This window comes from Macaca nemestrina, chromosome 4, assembly GCF_043159975.1.
Source record: "Macaca nemestrina isolate mMacNem1 chromosome 4, mMacNem.hap1, whole genome shotgun sequence".
NCBI lineage: Eukaryota > Metazoa > Chordata > Mammalia > Primates > Cercopithecidae > Macaca > Macaca nemestrina.
The window spans coordinates 81,579,795-81,594,377 of record NC_092128.1 but is presented as its reverse complement, the minus strand read 5'-3'; the positions used below and the strand labels follow the sequence as shown (position 1 = coordinate 81,594,377).

General features: G+C 34.1%; 1 protein-coding gene across 9 annotated transcripts in view; it reads right to left on the bottom strand.

Annotated features, from left to right (window-relative positions):
* Positions 1-14,583, bottom strand: part of LOC105475592 (PHD finger protein 14) — a 200,515-nt gene that overhangs the window by 128,584 nt on the left and 57,348 nt on the right. For all 9 annotated transcript variants that reach the window (XR_983486.3, XR_011622187.1, XM_011730976.3 and 6 more), the window contains exons 8-13: positions 10,903-11,049; positions 9,994-10,264; positions 9,591-9,697; positions 7,813-7,908; positions 5,887-5,990; positions 3,510-3,641 (exon numbers count right to left, since the gene is read on the bottom strand). Coding sequence is in view for 7 of the 9 variants with exons in the window: in XM_011730976.3 (XP_011729278.2) it covers positions 3,510-3,641; positions 5,887-5,990; positions 7,813-7,908; positions 9,591-9,697; positions 9,994-10,264; positions 10,903-11,049 (857 nt within the window). In the remaining 2 variants the exon portion in view is untranslated. The remainder of the gene's footprint in view (positions 1-3,509; positions 3,642-5,886; positions 5,991-7,812; positions 7,909-9,590; positions 9,698-9,993; positions 10,265-10,902; positions 11,050-14,583) is intronic.

Below are 14,583 nucleotides of genomic sequence, written 5' to 3'. Positions count from 1 at the left end.
AAGAGATGATTAACTATTTGAGCTACTCTAATAAATCAAGCCCTTACCATTTGTATCCTACCAAACATGTCTTAGAATTTAAGGCAGTGTGGAGATTGTATATTTTTAAAAACAACAACAAAAACTAAAATAACAAACTAAAAATGAGACAAAATGCATTTTAAATACTAGAAAGAGGTACAAACAAAATAGAACCTAGATCACACCAACCCTAGCCTCTCTATTCCCTGTGGAATTCTTCATCCACCTTTTAATATTATTCTTTACTAGCTTTTCACATCCCTGGCCCAACTTAAGAAGCCCCTAGGTTTTCCCCTCTCCTTCTCCTGGGCAGCAGAGCATAATTCAAGAAAAATCAAATTATCACATTTACTTATGCACTAAACATTCTTGCTACACAGCCTCAGCAAGTCAGTTTGATTTTTCCACAGTAAGTTGTTACCAACCATCTGCTGTCTTCTCAAGAGCCCATCATCATCCCAGGTCTTTTCCCTCTCAACAGACTCCTATATCACTAAAATGTCTGAGCCTGTCCAACGTGAATTCACTCAACTTCCCAACCCTTCACCTGTAATTACTTCTGTATCTGTATCCATCTTTTCTTTGATATCACATGTCTTAACCTGCCCAGCACAGTCCACTGAACTCTGGGATGGACTGAACAGAAAGCATCCAAATCTAGAACTAGTGTCTCCATGAAAACAGTGCTGGTACTGGAAGAAAAGGCTGGATAGCAAGTGCTTCAATAGTCATTCGAGTAGAATATGATATCTGAGAAGGTAACAGATTGTATAGTAATTAATTCTAGGTACAGTTTGCTTACGGGATATTTAGTAGTAAGGGTGTTACCACAGGCTTGCAGAACATAAAAACAGCAAAAATAAATATTCAGAAATGTTATACCAGAAGGACCATTCAGAAATGTTATACCAGAAGGACCTGTGGAAGTTTAAGCTGAAGACTAAGGCACAGTCATCAAATAAGAGTCCAGTAACAGGACTCTAGTCATAAAAGGAAATTTGATCACTAGAAACAAGGAGAAAGTAAAGGACCTTTTCCCTTAAAAAAGGACTAGCAAGAACAAGGTAGAGTCTAAAGCAGATGTCAGTCAGAGATATACTAGTAAACGTCTAACACTTGACCCTCTGGGGGGAAAGCCCTACTATGTAGTATTTAGTAATTTCTATAGTACAAATACTCCTAACCATGGCAATTTCAGTTTCAAATTATCAACATGGCATCACAGAATATAGGATGGGGAAAAGGGTGTGTAGTAGCAACTATTACAGGTTGAGCATCCCAAATCCAAAAATCCAAAATCTGAAGTGCTCCAAAATCCAAATATTTTTTGAGCACTGATATTATAGTCAAAGAAAATGTTCACTGGAGCATTTCAGATTTCGGATTTTCACATTTGGGATACTCGACCAGTAGGTACAATGCAAATATTCCAAAACAAAAACAAAAACAAAATCCAAATCACTTCTGGTCCCAAGAACTTTGGATAAGGGATACTCAACCTGCATATCATTTTTTTTCTACCATCCTGATACAATAGACTTAAATAACCTCAAGAGCATAGACAATAGTAAAATGTGACAAAAGATTTAGAAAGTGTTAAGTTTTGAGTATTTGTTTTCTTTAATATAACTTCAAAAATAAACTGAAAATGTTAAAAAGCAAAAAGTAAAAACTGCCTTCCACATTTGAGGTACACTAAAGAAAAAACATAATTCTCTGAATCTTGCACACTCCAAAATTAATACACCCAGTTAACTGCTAACCAAAGCTAAGTTGATCTTAGAGGCCAAAGGAAATGTGATCACGACAAACAAGGAGAAATTAAAGGCTTCACTGTGCTACAACATTAACTTTTACTTTTACTTAAAAACCACTAACACCAGTGAAAAGGCTCTAAGTTGTTTAGGCCCTTTTAGGAGTACTCTCACTAAAACACCTCAGGCTATGTACATTATTTCTTTTCTTTTTTTTTTTTTTTAATTTCAACTTTTATTTTAGATTTAGGGGGTACATGCACAGGTTTGTTACATGGGTATACTGCACGATACTGAGGTTTGGAATATGAATGATCCCTATCACTCAGGTAGTGAGTATAGTACCCAACGGTTTTTTCAAGCCTTGCTCCCCTCCTGGCCTCCCCACTCTAGTAGGCCCCATCTTTATGCCCATGAGTATCCAGTGTTTAGCTTCCACCTATAAGTGAGAACATGCAGTGTTTGGTTTTCTGTTCCTGGGTTAATTCACTGAGTATAATGGCCTCCAGTTGCCCCCTTGTTGCTACAAAGAACATGATTTTACTTATTTTTTTTGGCTGCAGAAACTCTCACACACTGGAAACCAGAGCTCTGCAGGTTGAGCAGTAACAGGAGGGTCCATAACTTCATTTAAGGAGAGAACTGCATATCTCCATATAAGTTCATGGCAAAACATCCTGGGTCTGGAGACTATCAAACTAGCTTTCAATTTAAACACCCACCCAGGATGCTTATTAACATTGTTGGGATTTGAATATACTATACTATAGCAGTTTCTGAAGCACATAAATACCACAATAAATATATTCCACTGTATTTCAAAAGAACAGGCCAGTAAGATTATCTGAAAACAAGCTGATACAAAGAACACTATAAAAAAGCAATCCTGTGAAAATAGTGAAAAAATTTCAGCTTCCTAATCAAATGAACAGAGGCAGCCTTAAGTGATAAAACAATGAGGTCAAAAAATAGGCCTAATGTATTTGAGGAACACACACAACCTCTTGTAGAGATTAAAATTTAAAAATTTGGGGTTCACTCTTTTCTGAAACTGGAAAGGTTATGGAACTTGTATACAAAGAATATTCATGTTCATTCCAAAGTTTTCCATTTCCTATATTCTCCTTCCTATAAGAAATCATTCCACTAAAATCTGAACATCTGTCCCTTTCTTAGAATAAAATTAAGGAAAGGATAAAACTCATTATAGATACTATAACCTTATCAAATGTCTGTAGTGATTCGATATGCCTGTTAATAAAAAAAATTAAGAAATGTTTATCAAACGTTTCTAGATTTCAAAGTATGGTTGGATTTCAATAACTAGCACAAATACCAAATACCAGAAGTAAAGCCTTTGACACTAATCTAAAAATAAGATACTAAATTGCAAGTAAAAGCATATGATGGCAAATTTTAGATAAATTCAATTTCAAAATAACAATAAAGTATTTGAGAAATTCTTAACAATAAAACAAAAGAATTATAAGCAATGGACAGAATTCATGCCTTAAAGAAGAATCTATTGCTAAAATAATAGCCACGATTAATGAAAAATTCATTTCTCAAAAAAGCTGTTATAGATTGTCACATAATGCTATAATAAATATTGATGACAGTCAATTTTAAAATGTGCCAAATACTTTATTATGAACAAATATAATATTTCATCTTATACTGCTGAAACTAAGAGTAAATCAATTGAAACATCTAAATCTCCTCTATTTTACTTACCAATAACTGTTTTTGGTCTTTCTTGGCATCCTTGTAAGAGGAGGATCCAGACATCCAAGGTGGTAATGTAGTTTACAGGTATCACACAATAAAAGAAGATGCTGATCATGGTTCTTCTTACAAATTCCACAACTTTTAATAAAAGCAGCAAGTAAAGATTTCAATAATAATTATCATAGTGAAACACAGTTTACTTATAGCATATTTTTTAAATTATAAAATTTCATCTTGATTTAATATTTCTTCTGTTGAGATAGACAATTTCTTTCATTAACACATCTTTTTACAATGTCAGTAACTGTTAGTTCTAAATACTTTTGAGAATGTTAAAAATAGTTTGGATCTGATATAAATTTAAATATTACTAGAGTCAAACTTTCTAAGGAATTACATATATAAGGTATTTATCCTCAACATCATATTCATTTTAATTTTAATTATTACCTAAAATCCATTTCACATTAGTTCACTTTTTCTCTAGACACATAAATGATAGAACAAAGTAAATTCCCAATTTTCTAAAACTATGAAAAAATTACTTCACAAACAGAATGTAGTTTATTTCCTACCATTAGTTTAGTTGTAAACCTTTCAAAGAGTCTTCAACATGTAGATATTGCTACAAGTATACATGAGTCTCTTTTCAATATTGGATTTAGAGTCTTAAAAATATACTAATTAAATTCAAAAGTAAAAAAATTAAAAACACACACACTATATATATACACACACACACATATCAATTGATATTTATTGCAAAGATTATGGAATTTTGTGATTGTTACTATTATTTTAGGATTTTTTGGTTTCTCAGAAATCTAACTTCTCTTATGCAAAAAGGCAATTTAACTACACCTGCGTACACAAGTACCATCACCTGAAAATCTAAAGTATATTTATATTTGGAATGTACAGAAAGCAATGATAGTTAGGTTTGTTTGTTTTTTTTTTAATACGCCTAGAAAAAAAGTCACACACATACACACTTAAAAAGCCAAAATAAATAAATAAAAAACCAGTACCTGGTCTCAGTAAAAAAGAAAAATCGCTTAAAATATATTCTGAAACAAAAACGAATTGTAGTCATAAAAGTCAGAAGCATAGGGATATTGCCTGATGGTTCCAAATGAACCAACTATGTTTGAAAAAGCTGGCCTGAGAATGTGCTAATGTTCACATTGTACACTAATACAATGTGGGCTTTCCCCACATTTCAAGGAAGTTATTTGCTATTACTTGTAGAGGGAGCCTCCAACAAAAAAAAAAGAAGGTAGTTATGGAGATTGATATTGTTGTTATTGCTACTATTTCTGAAAAAGAAATTTTGAGAAGAATATTTATGTATTTATACATGCATAACATATATGTATGCATATACATGGATAAATATACACACACATACACACACACATACAAAAACACTAGCATCTTTTAAACTTCTCTCACTTAATCAATATAAATTATTTAGGAAAAAGTGAGATCGTAACCTATTTATTTATGGAAAGAAGTCTTGACTACAATAAACTTACTATAATGGTGAACACTGAAAATATTGAGCAAAGAAAGTAAAAAACAAAAATACTTATGCAAACAAAGTGATTGCAACTGAGCATCAAGAGAAAAAAAGGTGTAGAACCTCAAAACTAAAACTTATCGGGCCGGGCGCAGTGGCTCACGCCTGTAATCCCAGCACTTCGGGAGGCCGAGACGGGTGGATCACGAGGTCAGGAGATCGAGACCATCCTGGCTAACGCAGTGAAACCCCGTCTCTACTAAAGAATACAAAAAATTAGCCAGGCGTAGTGGTGGGCGCCTATAGTCCCAGCTACTCAGGAGGCTAAGGCAGGAGAATGGCGTGAACCCAGGAGGCGGAGGTTGCAGTGAGCCGAGATTGTGCCACTGCACTCCAGACTGGGTGACACAGCGAGACTCCGTCTCAAAAAAAAGACAAAAAACTAAAACTTATCTTCATTATCCACTATCCACAAAGGCAATAGATTCATTCTATATATGTATATGACACCCATCACTATCTATAAAACAAACTCTACGATTCATTCAAGTAAAATAAAATACAAATGCCCATCTGTTATATTGTTTTAATTATTTAAGACAATAACCATAATGTTATCTAAAGTAATTTGCCAATTCCCCAAAGAGCACTGCTCATTTCCATAGAGTTTAGGTTAAAACAGCAACAAAAATCCCCTCTATCATTCAAACTGGAATGCATCTTTGATAAAATGAATTTCAAATGCACTTAAATTCTGCTACGGACATAATTCATTCTCAAATATTTGCAGGATCTTCTTTCTAATAAGTATCAGTTTAAAAAAATACACAGTATTATTCTATCATTATTAATTTCATTACTTGCCTATAAAGTACTGCAGGAAGAGTAGATGTCTTTTGTGTGCCTCCTTCTTTTTTACTTGGTTTTCTCTCCTTGGGTGCTCGCAAAATTGCTGGTATATTCAACTTCTATTGATTTGAACAAATGTAGTATATATTGTTTTAAGAAAGAAATAAAAGCAACATTTTCCTCTAATTGCCACTTAAGCTAAGTAAATATAGTAGGATTGTTAGGGGAAAATCTGCCTTACCAGTTATTACATTGGCAAAAAGGATTAAAATGAGCTTTCTTCTAATAGTTATTTCCATTAGAAATCTATAATTACAGACTTCCATCAATTTTCAGTGGTACACTAAAACATAAAAATTAAACTTCTACTTCAGCTTTGAAAGACAAAGACACATATGTAGGAGGTTTGAAAAAAAAAAACACAGAACACTTGACAAAAAGAATATTGAGGCCGTTTATTTTCTTCAGCACCCCAGCTATATTGGTGCTCCATAGGTTAATTAGAAAAATTATCTTATTGGACCAAACTCTCCAACAAAGCAAGTGAGATTCTCTTTGGGTTTCTACTAATCTGTAGTATGCTGGCTTCTCAGACAGCAACCATCTATCAAAGTCATTTCTCAGTGGCCTGGTGGGCCCACATCTGTTCAACCAACTGAAAAAAAAAAAAGTGTCATGCAAGCAGTATAAATGAATTCTACTTGGGCTATGTATTTTACATTTGCAAAAGGAAATTTGCAAACCTCTGTTAAAAGTCTTTTAATAAATGAAACTGTCTTTTATGATAGATAATATTTTAAACAGGAGATTCTTATGAGAAAAACTTGCAAATCAAGCCAAAAGATAATGCCAGCTTGGCAAATAAACTAAAGTTTTATACTCAACATTAACTCCTCCAAATATTAACTATAAAACACCATCATCTTCCAAAAATCCATCAACCAACCTAATACCAGGGACCAAGGCTGATCCTCCCAGAGGCAACTACTAATTCTCACCTATTAAAACATTCTTTATGATACAAGCCACATACATTCTTTTCACATAAAGCATCTTCAAAGCTGGTACAGCACAGTACAAATCAGTATGTATCACTTCATAAAATGTCTACACAAGCTGTGTGATGAACTTGACTTTTTACAAACCCCTAAAACAAGTATAATGAAAAATATCTCCTCAAAAAGCTCCTTCACAAATAAAACTACTTTTTAGTGAAAGGACCACAAACAGTGGGTCTCCATCATCCTTAAAAAATATAATTAAAAATATTTGTTAAAAACTTAATTTATCAATTATAATACACAGTACTAAAAAAGGCATTCAAAGAAATCCATCTAACAATAATTATTCAACACCAAAAACTTTAACAGGCTAAAGGTGTTCATGAATAAAGTTTTTTAAATAACTACGATCACAGCTACTGTTGAAGGGGAAAAAATACATCTTAACATAAAAGTTTAAATAACCATCTCTTATACAGCTGAAAACCAAACTAACATAAAAATGAATATCTCCAGTTTGCCTTTTTAAATTTTAAATTATACATCCAAAGAATAGAAAAAAAATACAGCATAAGAACAGGAAAGAAAAAAATGTAGCAAGCAATCTAAAACTGCTAAATTAAAAGAAGAATGTATTAGGAAAAACTCATGCTTCAAGTCTTAAGCTTCATCACAAATGACAGGTCAATCAGTTAGAGCAAATGAAAAAATTTTGCACACAAGATAGCTGTTGAAACAACCAAATTAAACTAGAGGTCTTCAGTAGACAGCTTCCAATGCTCTAGGTGTATTTCAAGCAGAAATCATTATCCCAAAGGATTAGGCCTTGATCAAACAGAATTCTTCGGTTAGTCAAATGACAGTTGTATCAAAAATCTGTTCTTTGAAAATCATATAGAGAGCAAGAATTGAAGGAGACAGTAATTGGAAAGAAACTAACCTGCCCTGTGATTCTGCCTAGTAAAGCCCATATTCCTTGTCCTTCACTTCGAAGTTTTCCATTCAGGTTTTGTAGTTCTTCTAAAGATTCACATAGCTACAAAGTAATCAAATTAGTAAAGTTCATTAAAATATCTGACAATTTAAGAAATATCTACATTTCTATTCTATTCTCTATATATACAATTTTTTTTTTCTTTTTTTTTTTTTTTTTTGAGACACAGTCTTACTCTGTCGCCAGGCTGGAGTGCAAGTGACATGATCTCAGCTCACTACAACCTCCACCTCCTGGGTTCAAGCGATTCTTCTGCCACAGTCTCCCAAGTAGCTGAGACTATTGGCATGCATCACCACACCCAGCTATTTTTGTATTTTTAGTAGAGACAGAGTTTCACCATGTTGGCCAGGCTGGTCTCGATCTATTTTTTTTTGAGACGGAGTCTCACTCTGTCGCCCAGGCTAGAGTGCAGTCGTGCAATCTTGTGTCGCTGTAACCACCACCTCCCAGGTTCAAGCGATTCTCCTGCCTCAGCCTCCCGAGTAGCTGGGATTACAGGCGCCCTCCACCACACCCAGCTAACTTTTGTATTTTTAGTAGAGACGGGGTTTTGCCATGTTGGCCAGGCTTGTCTCAAACTCCTAGGACGATCTCAATCTCCTGACCTCATGATCCACCCACCTCGGCCTCCCAAAGTGTTAGGATTACATGCATGAGCCACTGTGCTCGGCCTCCATATATCCATATATTTTTAATATATTCAAGCCACAATACCACTGAAATACAAGGCTATCCAATTATTCAGCAGTATTTGTTGCTGTAAGCATTTTATTTTCTGCTGACATTTTTACTAATGATGATAACTAGGTTTATACCTTCTTTTACAGTTTGCTATATAACATCACATTCTGCTAACCAATTCTTGTGACTCTATCAAGAGGTATTTCCGCTATTTTCCCAACGAAAAAAACTAAGGATCACAGAGCTTTTGTGAGTTGGCCAAGATCACAGAACTAGCAAGAATCCCCAGGTCCTCTGAATCTAATTCTAAGTACTCTTTTTACTACACAGTGTAGCTGATTATTGGAAATGTACTTCCTACTATTTCTTTATGACTTAAAATGTTTTCTAACAATAAGTCAATACCCGTTTTATATGTCAAGTTATACTGGGTATGACATTTTAACCACATTTTGCTTTTATAAGATATTTCTTTTTGAATCTTTTCTCATTAGGATAAAGAGGTTACATGAAAATTCAAATTTGGAAATTTTTATTCCAAACATTATAATATAATTCAAGATAAATAATAATTTAAAGAAAAGTTTCTAAATTTTCTACAAACTTAGAAAGTGAAGCTCTCTAGCAATGTTTATTGGCTAGAAATAGAGAATAGAGTCAGATGAGTTGGCCTCACACCAACTGACTTCACTTGTCAAGTCTGTGACTTGACTACTTGTGTGAACCTGGGCAAATTGTTTAACTTCTTCAGGATTCAGTGTTCTCCCTGAAAATGGAAGCAATGATTATAACCTACACTATAAAGTTAACCTGAGAATTAAATAATACATGTAAACAGATTAAAATTATGCCTGGCACACAAAGTGCTCAGAAAGAGATGGTGATGATAATGAAGCTAATGAGGAGTAGGTGTTATAGGGAAGAGCCTAAGAGCTCCAGAAGAATTTAAAAATAAAACATAAAAGAAATGCCATACAATCACAAAAGAAATCATCACTAAGATCTATCACATTATGTTGCATATTTTGTAGCTAACTTACCTTATTATATTCTACATGAAGCTTTTCTTGTTCATTCTCTAATTTATCTTTTATATTCTTTTGTTCAGCCATATTTTCCTGAATTTGAATCATGCGCATATTTCTCTCTATTTAAATGAAATATCCAATTTTACTTTAGTAGGAAGTAAAAACTGACATAGGAAGAAACTAGCCATAAAGATGATCACATTGATAAACCTACATAGTTTAAAACTTTTAAGTATATTCACAAATAAAAGAACCTAGCATTTTATAAAAACCCACAACATATTAGGAAAATAAACTTTCCTCTATGATATACATAGCATGCCTAATAAATTTCTAAAAATTAACAGTATATCAAATACTTTCATTAACAAATTGTTCTCAGTGAAACTGTGCATGTATCAGTGTCTATACTGACCAAAATAATAATTCACAAAATCTGCAGTGAGAGCTGGTTGCTTATGCTTTCTCCTTCCATCCACACTAGAACTAGTATCTGAATTGTCCACTGGAAAGATATCTGTACTGATCCCCATGAGTTCTGCTTTCCGCATAAGTTTACGAATAGCTGAAGCACTGCTGGTGAGTGGTCTGGGCAATTTTTCCCTTGGAACCCAGGCCTGGGGTCTGGTAGATCGAGCTAGTTCTGCTTTGGCACGATACTGCTGAAGCCGGGCATTGATCCTTGCCTATAAAAGAAATGTATTCAAATTTTAAAAGATAATAAAATGAAACATGTTCCTTATGATTTTTACATTGATTTTTATTCCCATGTTTACAGAAAGATAATCAGAACTTCTTATACCAAGGCAAATTATAGGTATGAATGATCCTTAAGGTATACTGTATAATTTTTGAGTTACAATAAACTATATCTGCCCCTAGTAACAACGGTCCTAACTTATAATCAGAGTTTGGAGAAACTAATTTAATTAAGCTGAAGTTTCTCTTCTTAATAACTGCTATTGTCTCCATAGATTTAATGTATATAAAATTATATTTTAAATATTGGCAAACTGACCAAATCCTTTGAACAGACTGAAACAAGACGTAGTCAATATATTGCACTGATAGAGTAATTTCCTCACAGTCACATTTTTCAATGTAAAAATATATTTTATAAAGGACTGCTCTGTTTGACTAAATGAGGAGTACTGTATTCAGGCAAAAATTATACTCACTATGTACCTTAATCACAATCCACTTCCTAGGTAACTAACCAAACTTCTTATTATACTTCACATGTCACTGGAAAACACACATGAGATGTAAAATCCACACATAACCTTAAAACAAAAACACACGGGTTTTGACACGAATCCCATACCTGTGCTTCTGGTGATAGTTGCTTCTCTCTCTCTTGCAAAGACATTTTACAATAGGACTGTAGAGCCAAGTAGTTTTTTCTCTTCCACTTTCTGTCTAATCTATCTGCATGTTGCTTACAATAAGCAAAGAATGGATCTGCTATATCCTATACAAAAAAAGTGCAGAAAAATAGTAAACATTTGTAATCTGAAGAGTCATAAAAGACCTAACACAAAAGAATATTACTTGCTTTTCAAAGAATCTACTAGTGCTAGTTACGTCTAATAAATTACAAAAATAATTTTTATAATGATAAAAATTACTTCTTTAGAAACTTAATCTTGTATGTCAACTTCAAATTACCAACAACTTTTTTCTTTAAAGGGCCTGTGGGTTTAAAGATATTGAAATCAAATATAATGTATTATTTGGGTGTACTTGTATAGTAGCCCTTCAATATCCATGGGGGACTGGTTCCAGGACCTCCCAAGGAAACCAAAATCTGTGGATGTTCAAGTATCTTATGTTAAATGGTGTGGTATTTGCATCTAGTTTACTTGCATTCTCCCACATATTTTAAGTAATCTCTACATTACTCATAATACCTAATACACAAATGTAAATGTGCAAATAGTTGTTACACTGTATTGGTTTTATATTTGTATTCTTTTTTATGATGCTTTTTTTTCCCCAAACATTTTCGATCTGCAGTTGGTTGAATCTAAGAATTTGTAATCCACAGACACGGAGGGCTGGCTGTATTTTTTTTTTTAAATCACTGTTTAAAACAAATAGGATTTTAATACTCTTAGGTAGGAATAATCATTAAATATTAAAGTTATTCACACATAAACTAATATTGCAAAACAACAATATTCGACTAGCCAACAAGATAAGTGTGGCATTTCTAACTGACTAACAATGGACAGATTCTACTGAGGATAAAAATAGAATTAAGGGGCAGGTGCAGTGGCACACACCTGTAATCCCAGCACTTTGGGAGACAGAGGTAAGCAGGTCACATGAGGTTGGGAGTTCAAGACTAGCCTGGCCAACATGGCAAAACTGTCTCTACTAAAAGTACAAAAATTAGCCAGGCACAGTGGCATGTGCCTGTAATCTCAGCTACTCAGGAGGCTGAGGTAGAAGAATTGCTTGAACACAGGAGGCAGATGTTGTAATTAACCAAGATTGCGCCATTGCACTCCAGCCTGGGTGACAGAGTGAGACTCTGTTTCAAAAAAAAAAAAAAAATAGAATTCAGAAATTCCAAGCCCTGTCAATAAAAAAATTTAAGTTATGCCCTTAACTCTTTCCCTAAAATCTCAAATGGAATTACAGCTCTCTCATAGCCTAACAGCACATTTTCATTCAGAAAAAGTAATGTACAAAAAAGAGGATTTATTCTATCAAAAACAACTTGTAAAGATGCAGTCCAAAAAAGTAATTTACAATGTAATTGCTAACAAAACAACAGGCTGTTCATTCTTTATGTCTGTCCCAAAAAAGGAATAGTAAACATAAGCTATTAGTTTTTCTCTAAGTTATGTCAAGTGTCTCTAAGTAGAGTTTTACAACCCAAAGAGAAATGACAACACTATCAAGGAGAGACATACAATAGAAAGAATTAAAAAAACTAATGTGTCCTTAATATTAAAAAAAAAAAAAAAAAAAAAAAAGCATATGAGGCAGTTCTGTAGTGTGGTATCTACAGATGTCACAGTACAGCAATGTGTATCACAGAATTTCAAGACATAAAAACCTGGATACAATCTTGGCTCTACCATTTACTGGCTATGGGACTTCAAAAAATTGCTTAACATCTCTGGGCCTCAGTTACCACATTAGTAAAACAGGGTTTACTTATAATTTCTTCATATAGCTTTAAAAATAAAATACAAAAATTTAGTTAGGAGACTACATTAACACATACAAACAGCTGCTTTCTCATGACATGCTCTAAATCTTGGTGAAAGAGATGTTTAATGGAAATAAAGATTATACTGAACCTTAGCCCAAATGCCCAGATCTAGGTAATTATTCTAATGTTTCAAAGTAAATGAGGTTGAAATTGAGTCATTAGAGATAGGGTTCATGCTTGCATAGGTGAGTTAAGCATTTGGACCAAGATTCTGACCTAAGAAAAACCTCAATACTTACTATGGCAGAAACTACTAACTGTCTTACAATATCCATTCTTCCCATTAGTACTAGAACCCTATGAGTTTTTTACTGGGCATATGACTATCCTGCTAGAAACTATCTGGTCCAGCCTCCCCACAGCTAGATGTGGCCATGTGATTAAGTTCTGGCCAATAAGTTGTATGAAATTCCCAGACCATGCCCTTGAAAGGAAGCTGCCTACTCTTAACCTCCTCTTTGCTACTTCCAATGAGGAAGAATCCAGTCAAGATAGTGATAAACCATCTCTGACTGTGTAGGAGAGTGCAACAGACTAAAGGATGGTGAAGCAGGAAGAAAGAAGGGAACTAATCCCTGGAACCAAACTCCCCTTAGTATCTAATCCGTCTAGAATTGTTTATTAGAGTGAATTCAACTTCTTCTTCGTTTAAGCAACCTGTTACTTGGTTTTGTTAAGCCAGTCAAAATAGTGTCCTAATTAATTCATTGGTTGACATGGAATACCCCTTCAACCTGCTTAGAGAAATGGAGCTTTCAAGATCCTACTCCCAGTGGAAGATGGAAAGGGAAAGACATGTTTCTGAATATCTACCATGAAATAAGCACATGTGCTTCTGTATCTATTATCTCTTTAACCTTCACCACTACCACATGAGGTAGGTTCTACCATTTTAATATCAATTTTATGGATAGAAAACTGAAAGCCAGAGAGGTTAAGTTGCTGAACCAAGACCTATGTCCAGTATGTAAGATCCATCTTCCTTAGCCATTACCTGACTGTCATCAGATTCATTTAAGGAAGTTTCTAAATAGAGGTTACTAGAGCCCAACTCTGCAAATTCTGATTCAGCAGATCTGAGGCAAGGGCCTTAAATGCAAATGCCTTGAGAAGCAGTAACAATCAACATAAATGGGTGAGAGAGACCTAAAAGATGCTAAAAAAGAAATAAAGACAAAAATGAATGATGAGAGGCAGTTAGTAAATGGTGAGGCCTGTGAGAACTCAGAGCCTGTGGCATACTGGAATGCCCCCCACAAAGGCATTCAAATTCAAGGTTTTCTTTTTTAACCCTATTCCTAACAAACAAAATCCATCTATGGATTAAGTTTAGCTTGTGGGCCTCTAGATGGCATGATTTGGTCCAGAATCTTAAAATCTTGTTTTTTGTTTGTTTTTTTCTTTTTAAACAAAGCTCCCTGGGTAAAACTGACATAGCAGATCAAAGTTACATAAACTGAAAGAAGACACAGTTTCAGTCTTGTACATGGAGAACCACCTGGCACTCGTAAAAACAGTGTAACTGAAGAACATACATATGCTTTATTGGTATCTTAATAGTAAAACTGATGTGTTTATTGAAACAAGAAACATTCAAATACAGTAATAACCTAATGGCATATCACACTTATCCTCTCAATTATGCACTATCAATATTCTTGTCCATCCCACCTCAGTCATATATGCTCTAACAGAATGAAATCTTGAACTTCTGGGCTCTGCAATCCTCCCGCCTCAGCCTCCTGAGCAGTTAGGACTATAGGCACACACCACCACACC